The 23616-nt window shown below is 55.1% G+C and overlaps 1 protein-coding gene across 2 annotated transcripts in view; it reads right to left on the bottom strand.

The window, feature by feature from the left end:
* The window catches only part of LOC140385821 (probable aminopeptidase NPEPL1), a 76689-nt gene that overhangs the window by 32429 nt on the left and 20644 nt on the right, over positions 1-23616 (bottom strand). For both annotated transcript variants that reach the window (XM_072468383.1, XM_072468382.1), the window contains exons 6-10: positions 18339-18481; positions 17438-17515; positions 11065-11165; positions 10541-10664; positions 9470-9646 (exon numbers count right to left, since the gene is read on the bottom strand). In XM_072468383.1, the coding sequence (XP_072324484.1) occupies positions 9470-9646; positions 10541-10664; positions 11065-11165; positions 17438-17515; positions 18339-18481 (623 nt within the window). The remainder of the gene's footprint in view (positions 1-9469; positions 9647-10540; positions 10665-11064; positions 11166-17437; positions 17516-18338; positions 18482-23616) is intronic.

Raw genomic sequence — 23616 nt, 5'->3', positions numbered from 1 at the left:
CACACCGACCTCCCCACACTGATCCCAGCTCCCCCATCAACCCCCACATCGACCTCCCCACACTGATCCCAGCTCCCCCATCCACCCCCACACCGATCCCAGATCCCCCATTCACCCCCACACCGACCCCCTCCCCCCCCACACTGACCCCGTCTCCCCCATTCCCCCACACTGACCCTGCCCCCTCGATCCACCCCCACACCGACCCCGGCTCCCCCATCCACCCCCACACCGACCCCGGCTCCCCCATCCACCCCCACTGACCCCGGTTCCCCCGACCCACCCCCACACCGACCCCGGCTCCCCCACCCACCCCCACAATGATCCCCCCACACTGACCCCGGCTCCTCCATCCACCCCCCCACACCGACCCCGGCTCCCCCATCCACCCCCACACCGACCCCGGCTCCCCCCATCCACCCCGGACTGACCCCGGCTCCTCCATCCACCCCCCCACACCGACCCCGGCTCCCCCATCCACCCCCACACCGACCCCGGCTCCCCATCCACCCCGGACTGACCACGGCTCCTCCATCCACCCCCCCACACCGACCCCGGCTCCCCCATCCACCCCCACACCGACCCCGGCTCCCCCATCCACCCCGGACTGACCCCGGCTCCCCATCCACCCCCACTGACCCCGGCTCCTCCATCCACCCCCACACTGACCCCGGCTCCCCATCCACCCCGGACTGACCCCGGCTCCTCCATCCACCCCGCCACACCGACCCCGGCTCCCCCATCCACCCCCACACCGACCCCGGCTCCCCCATCCACCCCGGACTGACCCCGGCTCCCCATCCACCCCCACTGACCCCGGCTCCCCCATCCACCCCCACACCGACCCCGGCTCCCCCATCCACCCCGGACTGACCCCGGCTCCCCCATCCACCCCCAAACTGACCCCGGCTCCCCCATCCACCCCCAAACTGACCCCGGCTCCCCCATCCACCCCCACACCGACCCCGGCTCCCCCAATCCCCCCCACACCGACCCCGGCTCCCCCATCCACCCCGGCTCCCCCATCCACCCCCACACTGACCCCGGCTCCCCCATCCACCCCGGACTGACCCCGGCTCCCCCATCCACCCCCACACTGACCCCGGTTCCTCCATCCACCCCCACACTGACCCCGGTTCCTCCACCCACCCCCACACCGACCCAGGCTCCCCCATCCACCCCCACACTGACCCCGGCTCCCCCATCCACCGCCACACTGACCCCGGTTCCTCCACCCACCCCCACACCGACCCCGGCTCCCCCATCCACCGCCACTCCGACCCCGGCTCCCCCATCCACCCCCACACTGACCCCGGTTCCTCCATCCACCCCCACACTGACCCCGGTTCCTCCACCCACCCCCACACCGACCCCGGCTCCCCCATCCACCCCACACTGACCCCGGCTCCTCCATCCACCCCCACACCGACCCCGGCTCCCCCATCCACCCCCACACCGACCCCGGCTCCCCCATCCACCCCCACACCGACCCCGGCTCCCCCACCCACCCCCACACCAACCCCGGCTCCCCCATCCACCGCCACACTGACCCCGGTTCCTCCACCCACCCCCACACCGACCCCAGCTCCTCCACCCACCCCCACACCGACCTCCCCACACTGATCCCACCTCCCCCATCAACCCCCACATCGACCTCCCCACACTGATCCCAGCTCCCCGATCCACCCCCACACCGATCCCAGATCCCCCATTCACCCCCACACCGACCCCCTCCCCCCCCACACTGACCCCGTCTCCCCCATTCCCCCACACTGACCCTGCCCCCTCCATCCACCCCCACACCGACCCCGGCTCCCCCATCCACCCCCACACCGACCCCGGCTCCCCCATCCACCCCCACTGACCCCGGTTCCCCCACCCACCCCCACACCGACCCCGGCTCCCCCACCCACCCCCACAATGATCCCCCCACACTGACCCCGGCTCCTCCATCCACCCCCACTGACCCCGGCTCCCCCCCCCCCCACCCCACATTGACCCCGGCTCCTCCATCCACCCCCACACTGACCCCGGCACCCCCATCCTCCACCCACACTGACCACTGCTCCCCGACCCACCCCCACTCCGACACCGTCTCCCCCATCCACCCCCACACCGACCCCGGCTCCCCCATCCACCCCGGACTGACCCCGGCTCCCCATCCACCCCCACTGACCCCGGCTCCCCCATCCACCCCCACACCGACCCCGGCTCCCCCATCCACCCCGGACTGACCCCGGCTCCCCCATCCACCCCCAAACTGACCCCGGCTCCCCCATCCACCCCCAAACTGACCCCGGCTCCCCCATCCACCCCCACACCGACCCCGGCTCCCCCAATCCCCCCCACACCGACCCCGGCTCCCCCATCCACCCGGCTCCCCCATCCACCCCCACACTGACCCCGGCTCCCCCATCCACCCCGGACTGACCCCGGCTCCCCCATCCACCCCCACACTGACCCCGGTTCCTCCATCCACCCCCACACTGACCCCGGTTCCTCCACCCACCCCCACACCGACCCAGGCTCCCCCATCCACCCCCACACTGACCCCGGCTCCCCCATCCACCGCCACACTGACCCCGGTTCCTCCACCCACCCCCACACCGACCCCGGCTCCCCCATCCACCGCCACTCCGACCCCGGCTCCCCCATCCACCCCCACACTGACCCCGGTTCCTCCATCCACCCCCACACTGACCCCGGTTCCTCCACCCACCCCCACACCGACCCCGGCTCCCCCCATCCACCCCACACTGACCCCGGCTCCTCCATCCACCCCCACACCGACCCCGGCTCCCCCATCCACCCCCACACCGACCCCGGCTCCCCCATCCACCCCCACACCGACCCCGGCTCCCCCACCCACCCCCACACCAACCCCGGCTCCCCCATCCACCGCCACACTGACCCCGGTTCCTCCACCCACCCCCACACCGACCCCAGCTCCTCCACCCACCCCCACACCGACCTCCCCACACTGATCCCACCTCCCCCATCAACCCCCACATCGACCTCCCCACACTGATCCCAGCTCCCCGATCCACCCCCACACCGATCCCAGATCCCCCATTCACCCCCACACCGACCCCCTCCCCCCCCCACACTGACCCCGTCTCCCCCATTCCCCCACACTGACCCTGCCCCCCTCCATCCACCCCCACACCGACCCCCGGCTCCCCCATCCACCCCCACACCGACCCCGGCTCCCCCATCCACCCCCACTGACCCCGGTTCCCCCACCCACCCCCACACCGACCCCGGCTCCCCCACCCACCCCCACAATGATCCCCCCACACTGACCCCGGCTCCTCCATCCACCCCCACTGACCCCGGCTCCCCCCACCCCCACCCCACATTGACCCCGGCTCCTCCATCCACCCCCACACTGACCCCGGCACCCCCATCCTCCACCCACACTGACCACTGCTCCCCGACCCACCCCCACTCCGACACCGTCTCCCCCATCCACCCCCACACTGACCCCGGCTCCCCCATCCACCCCCACACTGACCCCGGCTCCCCATCCACCCCGGACTGACCCCGGCTCCTCCATGCACCCCCCCACACCGACCCCGGCTCCCCCATCCACCCCCACACCGACCCCGGCTCCCCCATCCACCCCGGACTGACCCCGGCTCCCCCATCCACCCCCAAACTGACCCCGGCTCCCCCATCCACCCCCAAACTGACCCCGGCTCCCCCATCCACCCCCACACCGACCCCGGCTCCCCCATCCACCCCCACACCGACTCCCCCATCCACCCCCACACCGACCCCGGCTCCCCCATCCACCCCGGACTGACCCCGGCTCCCCCATCCACCCCCACACCGACCCCGGCTCCCCCATCCACCCCCACACCGACCCCGGCTCCCCCATCCACCCCGGACTGACCCCGGCTCCCCAATCCACCGCCACACCGACCCCGGCTCCTCCATCCACCCCCACACTGACCCCGGTTCCTCCACCCACCCCCACACTGACCCCGGTTCCTCCACCCACCCCCACACCGGCTCCCCCATCCACCCCCACACCGACTCCCCCATCCACCCCACACTGACCCCGGCTCCCCCATCCACCGCCACACCGACCCCGGCTCCTCCATCCACCCCCACACCGACTCCCCCATCCACCCCACACTGACCCCGGCTCCCCCATCCACCCCCACACCGACCCCGGCTCCCCCATCCACCGCCACACCGACTCCCCCATCCACCCCACACTGACCCCGGCTCCCCCATCCACCCCCACACCGACCCCGGCTCCCCCATCCACCGCCACACCGACCCCGGCTCCTCCATCCACCCCCACTGACCCCGGCTCCCCCATCCACCCCCACACCGACCCCGGCTCCCCCATCCACCCCCACACCGACCCCGGTTCCTCCACCCACCCCCACACTGACCCCGGCTCCCCCATCCACCCCCACACCGACCCCGGCTCCCCCATCCACCCCCACACCGACCCCGGCTCCCCATCCACCCCCACTGACCCCGGCTCCCCCATCCACCCCGGACTGACCCCGGCTCCCCCATCCACCCCGGCTCCCCATCCACCCCCACACCGACCCCGGCTCCCCCATCCACCCCGGACTGACCCCGGCTCCCCCATCCACCCCACACTGACCCCGGCTCCCCCATCCACCCCCACACCGACCCCGGCTCCCCCATCCACCCCCACACCGACCCCGGCTCCCCCATCCACCCCGGACTGACCCCGGCTCCCCCATCCACCCCACACTGACCCCGGCTCCCCCATCCACCGCCACACCGACCCCAGCTCCCCCATCCACCCCCACACCGACCCCGGCTCCCCCATCCACCCCCACACCGACTCCCCCATCCACCCCACACTGACCCCGGCTCCCCCATCCACCCCCACACCGACCTCGGCTCCCCCATCCACCCCCACACCGACTCCCCCATCCACCCCACACAGACCCCGGCTCCCCCATCCACCGCCACACCGACCCCGGCTCCCCCATCCACCCCCACACCGACTCCCCCATCCACCCCACACTGACCCCGGCTCCCCCATCCACCGCCACACTGACCCCGGCTCCCCCATCCACCCCCACACCGACCCCGGCTCCCCCATCCACCCCCACACCGACTCCCCCATCCACCCCACACTGACCCCGGCTCCCCCATCCACCGCCACACCGACCCCGGCTCCTCCATCCACCCCCACACTGACCCCGGTTCCTCCACCCACCCCCACACTGACCCCGGTTCCTCCACCCACCCCCACACCGACCCCGGCTCCCCCATCCACCGCCACTCCGACCCCGGCTCCTCCATCCACCCCCACACCGACCCCGGCTCCCCCATCCACCCCCACACCGACCCTGGCTCCCCCATCCACCCCCACACTGACCCCGGTTCCTCCACCCACCCCCACACCGACCCCAGCTCCTCCATCCACCCCCACACCGACCTCCCCACACTGATCCCAGCTCCCCCATCCACCCCCACATCGACCTCCCCACACTGATCCCAGCTCCCCCATCCACCCCCACACCGATCCCAGATCCCCCATTCACCCCCACACCGACCCCCTCCCCCCCCACATGGACCTCGGCTCCCCCATTCCACCCCCACACCGACCCTCCCACACCGACCCCAGCTCCCCCATCCACCCCCACACCGATCCCAGATCCCCCATTCACCCCCACACCGACCCCCTCCCCCCCCACACGGACCTCGGCTCCCCCATTCCACCCCCACACCGACCCTGCCACACCGACCCCAGCTCCTCCATCCACCCCCGCACTTTCTCAATGTTCCTCGCCCAGTAATACAGGCAAACGGCAATATTAATTCACCCATAGGTAGATCGGGAGACACTGGAACACAAATAAGGACCTCGGTAGTGTTCATTTGAACTCTCAGCACTCTCCCTGCCAGGGACAATAGGAGGGCATCTCATCTCTTCAAATCCCCCTTTCTCCCTCCACCAGACAGGCCAGGTTCAGTTTATGCAGCAAGGCCACCTGAATCCCTAAATTCACAGTAACTTCATTTGAAGCCTACTTGTGACAATAAGCGATTTTCATTTCATTTCATTTCAGTCCTCATCGCTAGGGGCTGGTTTAGCACACTGGGCTAAATTGCTGGCTTTTAAAGCAGACCAAGGCAGGCCAGCAGCACGGTTCAATTCCCGTACCAGCCTCCCCGAACAGGCGCCGGAATGTGGCGACTAGGGGCTTTTCACAGTAACTTCATTTGAAGCCTACTTGTGACAATAAGCGATTTTCATTTCATTTCACCTAAACCCTGCCTTGACCAGTCTAAATAGCAGCCTCCTAAAACCGGTTTCTTTCTCCAGAGGATTCACTGGGAAAACCTCGCTTTTACTCACATTGAATTTGTGCCCCGAGAAGGACTCAAACATCTTTAACAGCTTCATTATCCTCCCCACGAGAGAGAGGATAACAGGTCGTCTACGTAAAGAGATACGTAAAGGTGCTCCGTGCCCACTTTCCTATCCCCCCCACCTGCCTGACGATCCAGGCACGATGGCCAGAGGCTCAATCGCCAGCACAAACAGTAACAGAGACAGCGGGGCATCACTGCCTTGTGCCCCTGTACAACCAGAAGTACCCGCGTTGGTCCGTACACTAGCTGTGGGAGCACTGTACAGCCGACTCACCCCGGAGATAAACATTGGCCTAAACCCAAATCGTCCCAAAATCTCGAAGATAACACTTGACAAATCCGTTCTGGTCGTCAGAGATCACCCCCGGCAAGCACCCCTCCAGAGGCATCGCCAGCACCCAACACCTTTACATCGGCATTCAACAGTGAGACAGGCCTGTTAGACCCACACTCCAAGGGTCTGGCAGCAGCCCCACCACCCCCCCCCCCCCCCCCCCCCCCCCCCCGAGACGAGAATCATGAAACAGCCCCAAGAAATGCAGCGCCAAAAGGGCTGCAAACTGCAGAATTCCAGCTGGAAGCCATCTATCCCCGGTGTCTTCCCCAACTGCATAGAAACAATCCAGTCCATAATCTCTCCAACCCCAGCGGTGCCTCCAACCCCTCCCTCTTGCCGCTCTCCACTACTGGGAAGTCCAACCCAGCCAAAACTGCTCCATTCCCAAGTCCTCCTCCTCCGGAGGTTGAGATTTGGACTGCCCCCAGTAAAGCCTCAAATGCCCAATTAATCTTATCCGCAGCAGCAACCAGCCCTCCCTACCTCATCTTTAACCTGGGCTATCTCCCGTGCGACCATCTGCCATCTCAACTGGTGAGCCAATAACCGGCTGGCCTTCTCACCATACTCAAAATGCCCCTCGTGAGCTCACTGCCTTCCCCGTCGATTCCAGCTTGAACTCCATCTGTAGCTCCTTCCTCTCCGCTAACAACTCCGCCATCAGGGCTGTGGAGTATTGCTGGTCCACCTCCAGAATGGAGTCAACCAACCTCTGCCTGTCCGCCCTTCCAACCTTATCCCTGTGGGCCTTATACAAAATTGTCTCCCCCTTGACCAACACCTTCAAACGTTTCCCAGAACGTGGAGGGTGAGCCTTCCCCATTCTTGTTAATACCTACATATTCCCAAAGGGCAAGGCTACCCTTTCACAAAACCGCTCATCTGCGAGGAGCGGTGTATCCAACCTCCATGGGGGCACTGGGCTTGGTCGACCTCTAGCCGTATATCCATAGTGTGAGGCGTGGTCCGTTATTACAATCAGCGAGTACCCAGTCCCCACCATCCCGGGAGCAACGATTTTCCCACCACAACAAAATGTATTCGGGAATGCAAGGAGAAGGAAATCTCCCTCTCCCCTGGGTATATAAACCTCCATGGATCCCCTCCCCCGCCTCACCTGCTCCATGAACACTGCCAGCTACGATGGTCGCCAACACCTTCTTGATAAAGTCCACATCGACCCAATTCGGTGCACACATGTTCACTAAAACCACTGGAGGGAGCGCCCGCCAACACCCCACTCACTATCACATATCTCCATCCCCCCCCTAGGGTCCTTCAAAATACTGGTCGTTGTAAAGCCCATCCTCTTGTTAATCAACCCCGTCGTCCTCACATCAAAATTAGAGTGGAACACCTGCCCCACCCATCCCTTCCTTAGCCTCGTCGGATCCCTAATCCTCAAATACATCTCCTGCAAAAAGACTACATCTGCCTTCAAATGGGCATACACCCAGGACTTTTTAAACAGGCCTGATTAACCCCCTCACGTTCCACGTAACCATCCTAACAAGGGGGGGGTCTTCTCTGGACCCCCTCCCCCGCTAGAATCAACCATAACCCAAACGTGAGGAAAACCAACCGGGCCCAAATCGACCTAGATTCAAGGCCCACCCAAAATGGCCACCATCACCACGCTCACACAAACCCATAAACAAAGAACCCTTCATCGCCAGTATTCTACACTCCCCCGCCCCCAACCAACAACCCTCCCCCCGTCCCCACCCTTCCCTCCCTCCTTCGAACTTCCACTAGCAAACACACCCAGCTCCAAAAAGCCCCCTCCCCCCCCACCACCCCAAACAAAGAAAACCCAGCCAACTTAGGCTCGTTACCTTACCCCACAAACAAACCCCCCCCTCCCACAGGTAGCCAGCCACAGCCCTCTCCCCCACTTCGCTCCCGTTAATTAGCATACCTAATAGCAGGGTAACCCCTGCTTGGGGAACATGAAAAGAACCAAAAAAGAAAAAGAACAAAACACCCCTTTTCCCAATCCCAATCCTAAATATCGTACCTACTGGGAAGAAAGAACCCGCTCCCCCTTCGCTGAAACAAGCAAGTTTGATGATGGTGTTCAAGATCATTGTTGGGACAGACCATTCCTCTGCATGTAGCGATTGAAAGTTTGAAGCAAACACTGGTTGCTTCAAATGGACGATGTTCAATTTCCCAATTCTGACATTCCTCACCCGGATTTCTTTTTTAAAAAGCTGTTTATAAATCTTCACAGAATCCCTACAGTGCAGAAAGAGCACCCGACTTCACTCCCCCGCCCCTCCCCTTAACCTAACGGACACATCCCTGGACACTGAGGGGCAATTTAACATGGCCAATCCACCTATCCTGCACATTTTGGACTGTGGGAGGAAACCCACGCAGACACGGTGGGAGAAAGTGCAAACTCCAGAGTCATCCAAGGCCGGAATTGAACCCGGTTCCCCGATGCTGAGAGGCAGCGGTGCCAACCACTGTGCCACCCTGCCCTTGGTGCAAAATTAGTACCTTGCAATCTGATTAGCAGCTATTTAGTTTCTTGGCCATAGTAAAGGTGAGGGTGACTGGATTGACCAGTTCGTTTTTCTGTTAAATTTCATATTGGATTCTAAATTGCAAATCAATGAAAAAGATTTATTTGTATCGAACAGGTATGTTTCAAAGAGAAGCCACACAAATCTCAAAGAATGAAGAAAACATAATCATCTCAACTAGTGGCCCATTTGGTTCGCTCTGTGTGGTCCATATTGAACTTACAGCCACAAAATTCTTCATGTCGGCCACAGCAGATGTAAATTCGCTGAAATGCAGCTCAGGACAGTAAACCATTGGCTGCACGAGATCACCACTGTTCCGCCCAGCTTTTACACAGGCACGTTCCCATTCTTCACTATTGGTCAGCAACCCAGCATGGTACTTTCCAGTAGCAATACCCTAATTAGAAAAGAAAAATCAGACAAGATTTGATCGCCCAGTTACAACATATTGAGTGGCAATTCAATAATCTGATATTATCATAGTGCTATTAACTAGTATAGGAACCAAAATCTGAAACTGGACAAGTTGGGCTGGTGAAAGACAATTAGTACACTGGTTTTATAAATTGCTTGCATCCAAAAATGCACTGGAAGCCACTACATTGCGAACTGGTAGGAGAGTTTATACTCAGAATCCTCTGATGAGGCTAGAAGAAGCACGTAACGTTTTTTTACATTTGGATTGAGGTTTCACATCACCAATAGTCAACCACAAGTGCTGCTAGGAACAGACTGTCCTTCTTAACCAACAAGTGAGCAGAGTAGGGACATGGCACATCGGTGAGGGGGGGATACTAACAAAATAATTCTGGTGTGACTGACTCCCACAAACAGTTAAGCTTCCCAAAACAAACAATCCATTTTTAGTGAAACTTTGTCTTCAACAGATGGTTGGGTTTTCACAAGAAGCAACTCTCGTACCTGACCGTAACCATCCTCCACCCTCAACCAATGTGCAATTCGACAAATTCCAAATAACTCGATTGTTCAGACAATTTTAAATAAAATGCTGGTGTAATACCTTAAAATACAAATCAACTAGCAATGACATGGCTGATCTTTACAGCTGCTTATTTATCTTCAATTGTCCAGAATTAGTGCCTCAATGTCAATGTTACTTCCAGTTTAAACACCAATTTATCCACTCCAACATCAGGTGACCCTTGGAGTCTGTGTAAATTAAGACTAGGATCAGAATAAACCATAGAATCCCTCCAGTGCAGAAGGAGGCCATTCGGCCCATCGAGTCTGCGCTGAATGCTTGTCTATAGTAATTGGAATGTTTACCTACCTGAGCGCCAGTTAAAGTAGCAATATCTAAGATGATATCTGCTTTGAGATCTTTAGAAGCATAGGATACCCCATCAGCCAAAACCAGACGGCCCTCTGCATCTGTGTTATTGATCTCTACAGTTCTATTGAGCAAAGAAGCTTTTGTAAGTGGAAGATTAGAACGGATGTTGCTTACGTATCGATTCAAAACCTCACTTTATTTTGTTCATACAGCCACAATGTTTGCAAGATTAGGATGTGGAAAGTAGTCATGGTTTGTAGAAAGCATAGTATTTAACTGCAAATAAACCAGTCTGAGCAGCTTACCAAAATATTAACATGTAGCATTTGAGTCAACTTCACAATCTCTTCCAAAAAATACTGAAAGAATAAAATCCGATCACCAAAGCGATTTCACTATTTCACATCCCATATTTTGATTACACGGTGCAAGGGACGTTTAATCAGAACCTATTTCTGCTCGTTACTTGCAAACAAAATTGGGGGAATTATGCATTTTGGCGTGTCAATCCATTAACTTACTTTCCAGAATACAACTGATGAATGTCATCCGGTCTTGTTGCATTAGCTCCAACAGCATTCTCAGCCAAGCAGAACAATGCATGTAAATTTTCTTTAAAACCCTGATTGAAAAAAAAGTGGAATTGTTGAAGCAATGCCCTTGATCACAAAATTAACAAGGCATTTTGAAGTAGAGTCTAATTGCAAATACATTTATGCAGTTTAATAATCAGCAACATGTTTTGAGTTGCAACTATATCAAACTAAACTCAATAAGTCACCAACTTATAATTTTTCCTCATCACGTGCGCTACACAATTAGGCAGGATATAAGAGACTTCATGAAGATAATATATGAATTTATCCGAATGTGCCAAATGTTAGAGAACAGCAGAATGCAACGGTAAACATATTTTCTTTACATCTATCAATGTACGGGAGGGTGTGGCAAATTGTGAAACATTTTGAAAGAAAGGTTAGGAAAATAAATGACATCTTGGTGAACAGAACATTAACAGCAGAAGCACAGATAAATAATGCCATGAAAAAGACAAATTGAATCTTGCGTCAGCATCATTGGCAAAGAGTGCAATAACAAATTAGAATATTAGATTAGATAGGATTGGGGGTGCTTTAGAAACCAGCAACGGGCTCCCAAAAAGTTCATAAAAAGGGAAAAAATAGAACCAAACCAGGAATATGAAAGCAGATTGTAAGAGCTTTTAGAAGTGTTTATAAATAGGAAGCAAGCAGTGAAAGTAACCATTGGCCCCTTAGAAGCAGAGACAGGAAACATTATCATGGGGAATGAGAAAATGGTGGAAGCATTGTGCCTGTCTTTTACAGTGGGAGACACACGTTCCATACCAAATACAGACAATAACCTAGGGGTGAAAAATAGTGATGAAATTACAGAAATGAATATCAACAGAGATAAAGTATTGGAGAACCCCAAGGGGCTCGTATCCAATAAATCCCCGGGATCTTTTAGGGCCACACTCTACAGCCAGAATTCTCTTTCGCTTAGGTGGGTGGGTGCCCCACCGGAAGCATGTAGATTTGGGCGAGAAGACGTTGATATTTTGGTTGGCGGACGCACGCGAGTTGGAAGCATGCCCATCGACAAGCAGGAAACCAATTTAGATTAATTAGACGAGAATTGACTGCGATTTTACATTGATTTTACATTTTACAAAGATTACAACCTTTATGGTTGGCAGGCTGACCAGATGGCCGTTACGTTTCAGCTACATCCTCAATCCAGGGAGGGAATGGAAGTCAGGGCCGTTAATTAGCCAGCCAGTGTACTATCACATTAACAACACGATCTCAGGCAAAACCTGCTCCACCCGGGCCGACTTTGGCTCCGTCCCAAAGATAAAATTCAGGCCTCGGGTTCTAAAAGAGATAGATTCAGAATAATCCCACTAGATTGAAAGATGGCTTTTAAAGAAAGGAGGGAGAGAAAATAGTGAAAATAGCCGAGGTGCTGGCGTAGTGGTATTGGGCAGGATTCTCCCATACATCGGCTAAGTGTTGACTCCGGCATCAAAACGGGAGTGTTGCACGCCGGCGTCAATGGTCGTTCCGGGACCCCATTCTCCGGTCCACACGGGGGCTAGTACGGGCGTGGCCTCAAAGTAGCGTCAGAGATGCGGCGCCACGCAATCGACGCGGCGCACACAAGGAGATGCGAGCGCACAGACCGCTGTCGGAGCAAGATGGCGCCACGCCGAGCAGCGCCCCGGTTTACGGACCACAACCTAGACGCTCCTGGACGCCCTCGAGGAGAAGAGGGGGCGTCTGTACCCCGGACCCGGCCAGAGGGTCCCAGACATCGAGGCCCGACGTCTGTGCAGGGAGGTGGGCATGGCCGTCAGTACCATCACGGTGACACCCAGGACTGGTGAGCAGTGTGGCAAAAAGGTGAACGACTGAGGGCAGCCAGGGTGAGTACCCAGCAATGTGCTCATGGCACCAACCCCCCTACCCCGCACACGTGACACCCACCCCCTCCCCAGGGGGACGGTACAACCACAGCCGTGACCCACATGGCTGCAGCCACCCATGCAAGCCGCGTTGGCTGTGTGCCCTGTGCACCGATGCCAACATAGACCCAACTGCTGGGCTGTATGCATCGGACCGCCTAACAATGCTGTTATTTGTGTGCCCCCCCCAGGAGAAGAGCGCCCATAACCAACGAGAGCGGGTCCAAACCGGAGGGGTGAACCTGACCCGCGGCCCCGCACCGTGCACGAGGACACTGGGCATAGCCAGTGCACCCGAGGACCGGGAGGTTGTCAATGCCGAGATCGGGGGCTTGCCACCAAGTGAGATCCCCCCTGCCTGGCCCCTCCGCCCTCCACCCTCTGCACTCTCCCCTCAGTCCTTACCACGACCCACACCCCCGTCCACCTGATTAACCATGATGGTGTATTGTGTCTTGCAGGGCAACGCGGCGACTGACCCGGCCCACCTGGCAGACCCCGCCCTGCCCAGCGGCTGGCCGGCCAGCCGACGCAGATCAACCGGACCCACCTGGCAGACACCACCCGCAGGAAGCGCCGCGCAAGCTGGCCGGGCCCCATCAGGCTTACACTGCCCCCGGCCAGCGCCTGGGTGGGCAGCCCACAGGAACTCTAGCAGCGATGGGGAGGGCAGCTCCAACAACAGCCCTCCGGCCCAGTCCAGCGACGACACGACGACCCAGGACACCAGAACACAGGGGACAGACAGACACGACAACACAGGACACCAGCACACAGGGGACAGACAGACACGACAACACAGGACACCAGCACACAGGGGACAGACAGACACGAGACAACGACACAGGGCACCAGCACACAGGGAACAGACAGACACGACACAACCACACAGGACACCAGCACACAGGGGACAGACAGACACGACAACACAGGACACCAGCACACAGGGGACAGACAGACACGACACGACGACACAGGACACCAGCACACAGGGAACAGACAGACACAACACAACCACACAGGACACCAGCACACAGGGAACAGACAGACACGAGACAACGACACAGGACACCAGCACACAGGGGACAGACAGACACGACAACACAGGACACCAGCACACAGGGAACAGACAGACACGACACAACCACACAGGACACCAGCACACAGGGGACAGACAGACACGACAACACAGGACACCAGCACACAGGGGACAGACAGACACGACACGACGACACAGGACACCAGCACACAGGGAACAGACAGACACAACACAACCACACAGGACACCAGCACACAGGGAACAGACAGACACGAGACAACGACACAGGACACCAGCACACAGGGTACAGACAGACACGACGACACAGGACACCAGCACACAGGGGACAGACAGACACGACACGACGACACAGGACACCAGCACACAGGGAACAGACAGACACGACAACACAGGACACCAGCACACAGGGGACAGACAGACACGAGACAACGACACAGGACACCAGCACACAGGGTACAGACAGACACGACGACACAGGACACCAGCACACAGGGGACAGACAGACACGACACGACGACACAGGACACCAGCACACAGGGGACAGACAGACATGACACAACCACACAGGACACCAGCACACAGGGGACAGACAGACACGACACAACCACACAGGACACCAGCACACAGGGGACAGACAGACACGACACGACGACACAGGACACTAGCACACAGGGGACAGGCAGACACGACACGACGACACTAGCACACAGGGGACAGGCAGACATGACACGACGACACAGGACACCAGCACACAGGGGACAGACAGACACGACACGACGACACAGGACACCAGCACACAGGGGACAGACAGACACGGCGACACAGGGCACCAGCACACAGGGGACAGACAGACACGACACAACCACACAGGACACCAGCACACAGGGGACAGACAGACACGACAACACAGGACACCAGCACACAGGGGACAGACAGACACGACACGACTACACAGGACACCAGCACACAGGGGACAAACAGACACGACGACACAGGACACCAGCACACAGGGGACAGACAGACACGACACGACCACACAGGACACCAGCACACAGGGGACAGACAGACACGACGACACAGGACACCAGCACACAGGGGACAGACAGACACGACCACACAGGACACCAGCACACAGGGGACAGACAGACACAACACAACCACACAGGACACCAGCACACAGGGGACAGACAGACACAACACAACCACACAGGACACCAGCACACAGGGGACAGACAGACACGACCACACAGGACACCAGCACACAGGGGACAGACAGACACGACACGACTACACAGGACACCAGCACACAGGGGACAGACAGACACAACGACACAGGACACCAGCACACAGGGGACAGACAGACACGACACGACTACACAGGACACCAGCACACAGGGGACAGACAGACGGCCGGAACGCCTGAGCCGCGACAGCAAACGGGTTGGGTGGACATCCGCGTGTGCGCCGTCATGGCATCTGGGCCGTTGGATCTGCCCTGCCATTGCGGGCCATGGCCACCCGCAGCCTTTGTCGCCCCCACCACTACTTCGCCAACCCCCCACCCCGACAGCGTATGTGTGGAACCCACCCTCCCCCACACCGTCCGCAACCACGGCCGTGCCGCTCCTCCTCCCAGGGTCCCCACCCCCAACGCCGTCAACCACCTCCTCCCGCAGCGTCAGCCAGCACGACTGGTTGACGCTTTTTTAGACCATATGAGAACGGCGCCGGCGTGATATCCGGTCACGCCGGCGGGACTTCGGCCCATCCAGCCTGGTGGATCACTGGCGCACCGGAGAATCGCCGCTACGACCGCTTGCTGCGATTCTCCATGCGGCGGGGCGCCATGCCGCGCCCGTTTTTTTCTGCATTGGAGGATGGCATCCCTGCATCGGAGCGGCGTGGCGGGATTCGCGCGGCCCCCTGGGGATTCTCGGACCCGGCGCGGGATGAGAGAATCCCGTCACACGTCACTGGAGTAGCAGTCCAGTGGCCCAGGGTAATAATCTGGGGGCCCAGATGGAATTTAAACTCAATAAAAATATCTGGAATGAAAAGGTGACCATGAAACTATTGTCATAAAATCCCATCTGGAGGGAGCACTTCGCCATGTTGAACACCACTTGGAGGAAGCGTGGAAGGTGGCAAAGGCGCTAATATGCTCTGGATGGGGGACTTCAATGTCCATCACCAAGAGTGCCTCGGTAGGACCACCACAAAGCGAGCAGGTCAGGTCCTAAAGGACATAGCTGCTAGACTAGGACTGCAGCAGGTGGTGAGGGAACCAACAAGAGGGAAAAACTTACTTGACCTCATCCTGCCCAAACCGCCTGCTGCAGGTGCAGTCCATGACAGGATCGGGAGAAGTAACCTCCGCACAGTCTTCACATTGAGGATATCCCCATTGTGTTGTTTGGCACTACCACCGTGTTAAATGGAATAGACTTCGAACAGATCTGGACACTCATGAGGTTCTGTGGGCCATCAGCAGCAGCAGAATTCTACTCAACCACAATCTGCAATCTCATGGCCCGGCATATCCCCCACTCTACAATTACCACCAAGCCGGGGGATCAACCCTGGTTCAATGAAGAGTGCAGGAGAGCATGCCAGGAGCAACACAAAACGCCTTACAAGAGTCGATGTAGATGACATTCACAGCCTTTCCCTCATTAATTAATTTTGTCACCTCCTGAAAAAACTCTGTCAAGTTGGTGAGACATGACCGTCCCTGCACAAAACCTTGTTGCCTATCACGAACCAGTCCATTCCCTTCCAAACGTGAATAAATCCTCTCCCTCAGTATCTTCTCCAACAGCCTCCCCACCACTGACGTCAGACTCGCCGGCCTATAATTACCTGGATTATCCCCGCTTCCCTTCTTAAACAAAAGGACAACATTGACTATTCTCCAGTCCTCTGGAACCTTAGATCACTTAGATCAGTAGATGTTGGCCCATGCACATTACGCTGTATCAGCAAGAATCAGCTTCAGGAATGGAAGACAAAGAAAAGAACAAGAATCTCTGAAACTTGATTCACAAATTTAAAAATTCATTTAATACAAGTTCTGGGATTGCTTACTACAGGAAACAGAAAGGTACATATTCATCTGTTTACCTGTTTCACAGTAAGAAGTCTTACAACACCAGGTTAAAGTCCAACAGGTTTGTTTCGATGTCACTAGCTTTTGGAGCGCTGCTCCTTCCTCAGGTGATTCGCCTGAGGAAGGAGCAGTGCTCCGAAAGCTAGTGACATCGAAACAAACCTGTTGGACTTTAACCTGGTGTTGTAAGACTTCTTACTGTGCTCACCCCAGTCCAACGCCGGCATCTCCACATCATACCTGTTTCACAGCAGCTCTGAAAGCTCCGAGGACAGCAGCAGCACCCCCACAATCCCTCTTCATACCTGGCATGCACGTCTACAAAAAGGAGACCAATTCAACTCTCTTCCTTAGAGATACAGTTAAAACGCAGTAAGTTAATTACACAATCTAAAAAAAGGCATGAATTTTAATGGTGGTGCTTTACTACATTAGAATACAATATTTTTCTTCAAACCCAAGTTGTAGTTCCTGAGTTTTTCATTGCATTCATCATACTGTGCTATTTAACTACACAGATTCAGGTAGCATTCTGGACTAGAAATGAAAATCACAGATTAATGTCATCAACACCATACAGTCTTAATCTGGAGCTATGATTGATTCTGTAGGACTGTTGTCAATTAGTCACCAGATCAAATGGGTAAACTACGGTATTTGACCATGCCTAAATATGTGCTCTTGCACTTGAACAGTTTTTTTGTTAGTCAGGTCAGTAAAGATTTTTTGATATTTGTTCAGGCATTGCTAAACACAATACCAAACATAAACTATTCACAGTGAAAGGTAGCAACATTTTTAAACAGTGTCTGTGAGTTAAGAATAAATAAAGGAATTCACAACAAACATATGCCAGCTGTGATATTTTAAGGTTAATTCTAATGGACATGCTGCAAAGCCTAGTGTTGTAAACCCGTGTTACTATATTGGGTATGTAAATCTCCATGTGCACTTGTCTCCTCTAAATGTATGGAAAACAAAATATATTGGATTTCATCTTACTTGCATACTTAACTTTTAATTCATAAAATATGCGATATTTAACAATGAAAATATTGGATCAGATTTGTTAATTCTAATTTTGGTCTAGGGAGAGTGACTAAAAAAGGTAAGAAAAAATAAAACAGGAAAGTTGTTTCACCTTTGATTTGATGCTGAGACCACCAGTGTCATAAACAATACCCTTGCCAACCCAGGCTATCGTTTGTGTAGCACCCTCTGGCTTGTGACTAAGTATTGCCAGAGCAGGTGGGGTCACTGCAGCTTTTCCAACTCCATAGATTCCTGAAAAGCCAAATCCAAATCAAATGTATACTCGATGGAAGCAAAATGAAAGGATCGCTAACACATATTGCAACAATCCAACTACACTGAGAATTGATGTCCAATGAACTTTGCAGTTAAGATCTCAGTTCACACTTAAATAACACAGTTTGGCTACAACCAGATTCAAGGTTACAAACCCAAACACACGAGGGCAAATAACCCGGCACTTCAACATGTTTTTAAAAATTAATTTACAGGATGCGGGCATTGACAAAGTAATCACTTATTGCTCATTCTTTTGAGCAGGTGGTGGGGAGTTGCCTTTTTAACAAATGAGTGGCTTTCTAGGGCCATTTGGTAGGGCAGCTGAGAGTCAACCACATTGCGGTGGGCCTGGAATCACATATAGACCAGACCAGGTAAGGATGGCAGATTTCCTTCTCCATTAGTACTCCTCCATGTTGAACACCACTTGGTGGAAGCACAGAGGGTGGCAAAGGCACAGAATATGCTCTGGGTGGGCGATTTCAATGCCCATCACCAAGAGTGGCTTGGTAGTACCACCACAGACCGAGCTGGCCGGATCCTAAAGGACATAGCTGCTAGACTGGGGACTGCAGCAGGTGGTGAGGGAACCTACAAGAGGGAAAAACAAAAACTTGATCTCATTCTCACCTATCTGTCTGCCGCAGATGCATCTGTCCATGACAGTATTGGTAGAAGTGACCACCGCACAGTCCTTGTGGTGACAAAGTCCCGTCTTCACATTGAGGATACCCTCCATCGTGTTACGTGGCACTACCACCGTGCCAAATGGGATAACCTTTGAGCAGATCTAGCAACTCAAGACTGGGCATCCATGAGGTGTTATGGGAAGCTGTGGGCAGCAGCAGAATTGTATTCAACCACAATCAGCAACCTCATGGCCCTGCATTTCCCCCATTCTTCAAGACAGGATCTACTCCCATTTGGAAGCAAATGGACGTATTAGCGAGAGGCAGCACGGTTTTGTGAAGAGGAGGTCGTGTCTCACTAACTTGATAGAGTTTTTCGAGGAGGTCACTAAGATGATTGGTGCAGGTAGGGCAGTGGATGTTGTCTATATGGACTTCAGTAAGGCCTTTGACAAGGTCCCTCATGGCAGACTAGTACAAAAGGTGAAGTCACACGGGATCAGGGGTGAGATGGCAAGATGGATAAAGAACTGGCTAGGTCATAGAAGGCAGAGAGTAGCAATGGAAGGGTGCTTTTCTGATTGGAGGGCTGTGACTAGTGGTGTTCCGCAGGGATCAGTGCTGGGACCTTTGCTGTTCGTAGTATATACAAATGATTTGGAGGAAAATGTAACTGGTCTGATTAGTAAGTTTGCAGACGACACAAAGATTGGTGGAATAGCGGATAGCGATGAGGACTGTCAGACGATACAACAGGATTTAGATCGTTTGGAGACTTGGGCGGAGAGATGGCAGATGGAGTTTAATCCGGACAAATGTGAGGTAATGCATTTTGGAAGGTCGAATGCAGGTAGGGAATATACAGTGAATGGTAGAACCCTCAAGAGTATTGACAGTCAGAGAGATCTAGGTGCACAGGTGCACAGGTCACTGAAAGGGCAACACAGGTGGATAAGGTAGTCAAGAAGGCATACGGCATGCTTGCCTTCATTGGCCGGGGCATTGAGTATAAAAATTGGCAAGTCATGTTGCAGCTGTGTAGAACCTTAGTTAGGCCACACTTGGGGTATAGTGTTCAATTCTGGTCGCCACACTACGAGAAGGATGTGGAGGCTTTAGAGAGGGTGCAGAAGAGATTTACCAGAAAGTTGCCTGGTATGGAGGGCATTAGCTATGAGGAGAGGTTGAATAAACTTGGTTTGTTCTCACTGGAACGACGGAGGTTGAGGGGCGACCTGATAGATGTCTACAAAATCATGAGGGGCATAGACAGAGTGGATAGTCAGAGACTTTTTCCCAGGGTAGAGGGGTCAATTACTAGGGGGCATAGGTTTAAGGTGCGAGGGGCATTGTTTAGAGGAGATGTACAAGGCAAGTTTTGTTTGCACAGACGGTAGTGGGTGCCGGAGGAGGTAGTGGAAGCAGGGACGATAGTGACGTTTAAGGGGCATCTTGACAAATACATGAATAGGATGGGAAAAGAGGGATACAGACCCCGGAAGTGCAGAAGATTTTAGTTCAGACAGGCAGCATGGTCGGCCCAGGCTTGGAGGGCCGAAGGGCCTGTTCCTGTGCTGTACTTTTCACTCTACACCAGCATCCCCCATGACGACGGCATTGCTGCTGCAGCCTCAGTACTCAACACCGACAACTGCCAATCTCCAGACGCAATTCTGCACCTCATCCGCTTCATTCTGGATCACAACGTCTTCACCTTCGACAACAAGTTCTTCATCCAGATGCACGGAGCAGCCATGGGGACCAAATTCGCACCCCAATATGCCAACATCTTCATGCAAAAGTTTGAACAGGACCTACTCACCGCACAGGACCTTCAACCGACGTTATACACCAGATACATCGATGACATTTTTTTCTTTTGGACCCACGACGAAGAATCACTGAAACGACTACACGATGACATTAATAAGTTCCATCCAACCATCAGACTCACCATGGACTACTCTCCAAAATCAGTTGCATTCTTGGACACACTCGTCTCCATCAAGGACGGTCACCTCAGCACTTCGCTTTACCGCAAACCCACGGATAACCTCACGATGCTCCACTTCTCCAGCTTCCACCCTAAACTCATTAAAGAAGCCATCCCCTCCGGACAAGCTCTCCGTATACACAGGATCTGCTCAGACGAGGAGGAGCGTAACAGACATCTACAGACGTTGAAAGATGCCCTCGTACGAATGGGATATGGCACTCGACTCATCAACAGACAGTTCCAACGCGCCACAGCGAAAAACCGCACTGACCTCCTCAGAAGACAAACATGGGACACAACCGACAGAATACCCTTCGTCATCCAGTACTTCCCCGGAGCGGAGAAACTACGACACCTTCTTCACAGCCTTCAACACGTCATTGATGAAGATGAACATTTTGCCAAGGTCATCCCCACACTCCCACTACTTGCATTCAAACAACCGCGCAACCTCAAACAAACCATTGTTTGCAGCAAACTACCCAGTCTTCAGAAGAGTGAACACCACCTGTCATGGCAATCTCTGCAAGACGTGCCAGATCATTGACATGGATACCACCATTACACGTGAGAACACCACCCACCAGGTACGCGGTACATACTCGTGCGACTCGGCCAACGTTGTCTACCTCATACGCTGCAGGAAAGGATGTCCCGAAGCATGGTACATTGGCGAGACCATGCAGACGCTGCGACAATGAATGAACGGACATCGTGCGACAATCACCAGGCAGGAATGTTCCCTTCCAGTCGGGGAACACTTCAGCAGTCAAGGGCATTCAGCCTCTGATCTCCGGGTAAGCGTTCTCCAAGGCGGCCTTCAGGACGCGCGACAACGCAGAATCGCCGAGCAGAAACTTATAGCCAAGTTCCGCACACATGAGTGCGGCCTCAACCGGGACCTGGGATTCATGTCGCATTACATTCATCCCCCACCATCTGGCCTGCGAAATCCTACCAACTGTCCTGGCTTAACACAATTCACACTTCTTTAACCTGGGGTTACCCCATCTCTGGATCTGTAAAGATTTAATCAACTGCTAATGCTCGCATTCCAAGCATTGTCTGGCATCTTTGAATTTGTCTATATATATGTTTCTGGAACATACCTCTTCATTCACCTGAGGAAGGAGCAGTGCTCCGAAAGCTAGTGACATCGAAACAAACCTGTTGGACTTTAACCTGGTGTTGTAAGATTTCGTACTGTGCTCACCCCAGTCCAATGCCGGCATCTCCACATCATGTACTTTTCTTTGTTGTTTGTTCACTCTACCATTACCACCAAGCCAGGGGGGTAATCATGGTTCAATGAAGGGTGCAGGAGGACATGCCAGGAGCAACATCAGGCAAACTGAAAAATGAGGTGTCAACCTGGTGAAGCTGCAACATAGGACTTTGTGTATGTGTGTGTCGAACAGCATAAGCAGCAAGTAATGGACAGAGGTAAGTGATTCCACAACAAACACATCAGATCTAAGCTCTGTAGTCCTGCCACATCCAGCCCCGAATGGTGGTGGGCAATTAAACAACTCACTGGAGGAGGAGACTCCATAAATATCCCCATCCTCAATGATGGAGGAGCTCAGCACATCTGTGCAAAAGACAAGTGTGAGGCATTCACAATAATCTTCAGCCAGAAGTGCCGAGTGGATGATCCATCTCGGTCCCCAGCATCACAGATGTCCAGTCTTCAGCCAATCCAATTCACTCCATGTGAATGGCAGCACGGTAGCACAAGTGATTAGCACTGTGGCTTCACAGCGCCAGGGTCCCAGGTTCGATTCCCCGCTGGGTCACTGTCTGTGCGGAGTTTGCACGTTCTCCCCGTGTCCGCGTGGGTTTCCTCCGGGTGCTCCGGTTTCCTCCCACAGTCCAAAGACGTGCAGGTTAGGTGGATTGGCCATGCTAAATTACCCGTAGTGTCCATAAGGGTTGGGAGGGGTTATTGGGTTGTGGGGATAAGGTGGAAGTGAGGGATTAATGTGGGTCGGTGCAGACTCGATGGGCCGAATGGCCTCCTTCTGCACTGTATGTTCTATGTATGTAATCTATGTAATCTATGTGATATCAAGAAACAGCTGAAAGCACTGGATACTGCAAAGGTTATGGGCCCTGACAATATCCCAGCAATAGTACTGAAGACTCGTGCTCCAGACCTTGCCACACCCCGAGCCAAGCTGTTAACAGTACAGGTATAACACTGGCATCTACATGGCAATGCGGAAAATTGCCCAGGTGTATCCTGTACACAAGAAACAGGACAAATCCAGCCCAGTCAATTACTGTCCATCAGTCTGCTCTTCAACATCGGCAAAGTGATGGAAGGAGTTATCAACAGTGTTATCAAGCAGCACTTACTCAGCAACAACCTGCTCATAGACGCTCTGTTTGAGTTCCGCCAGGGTCACTCAGCTCCTGACCTCATTACAACCTTGGTTCAAACATGGGCAGAAAGAGCTCAATACCAGAGGTGAAGGGAGAGT

Source organism: Scyliorhinus torazame, chromosome 11 (assembly GCF_047496885.1).
Source record: "Scyliorhinus torazame isolate Kashiwa2021f chromosome 11, sScyTor2.1, whole genome shotgun sequence".
Taxonomy (NCBI): Eukaryota; Metazoa; Chordata; class Chondrichthyes; order Carcharhiniformes; family Scyliorhinidae; genus Scyliorhinus; species Scyliorhinus torazame.
Note: the sequence above shows the minus strand (reverse complement) of the source record. Positions and strands in the feature narration are given on the sequence as shown.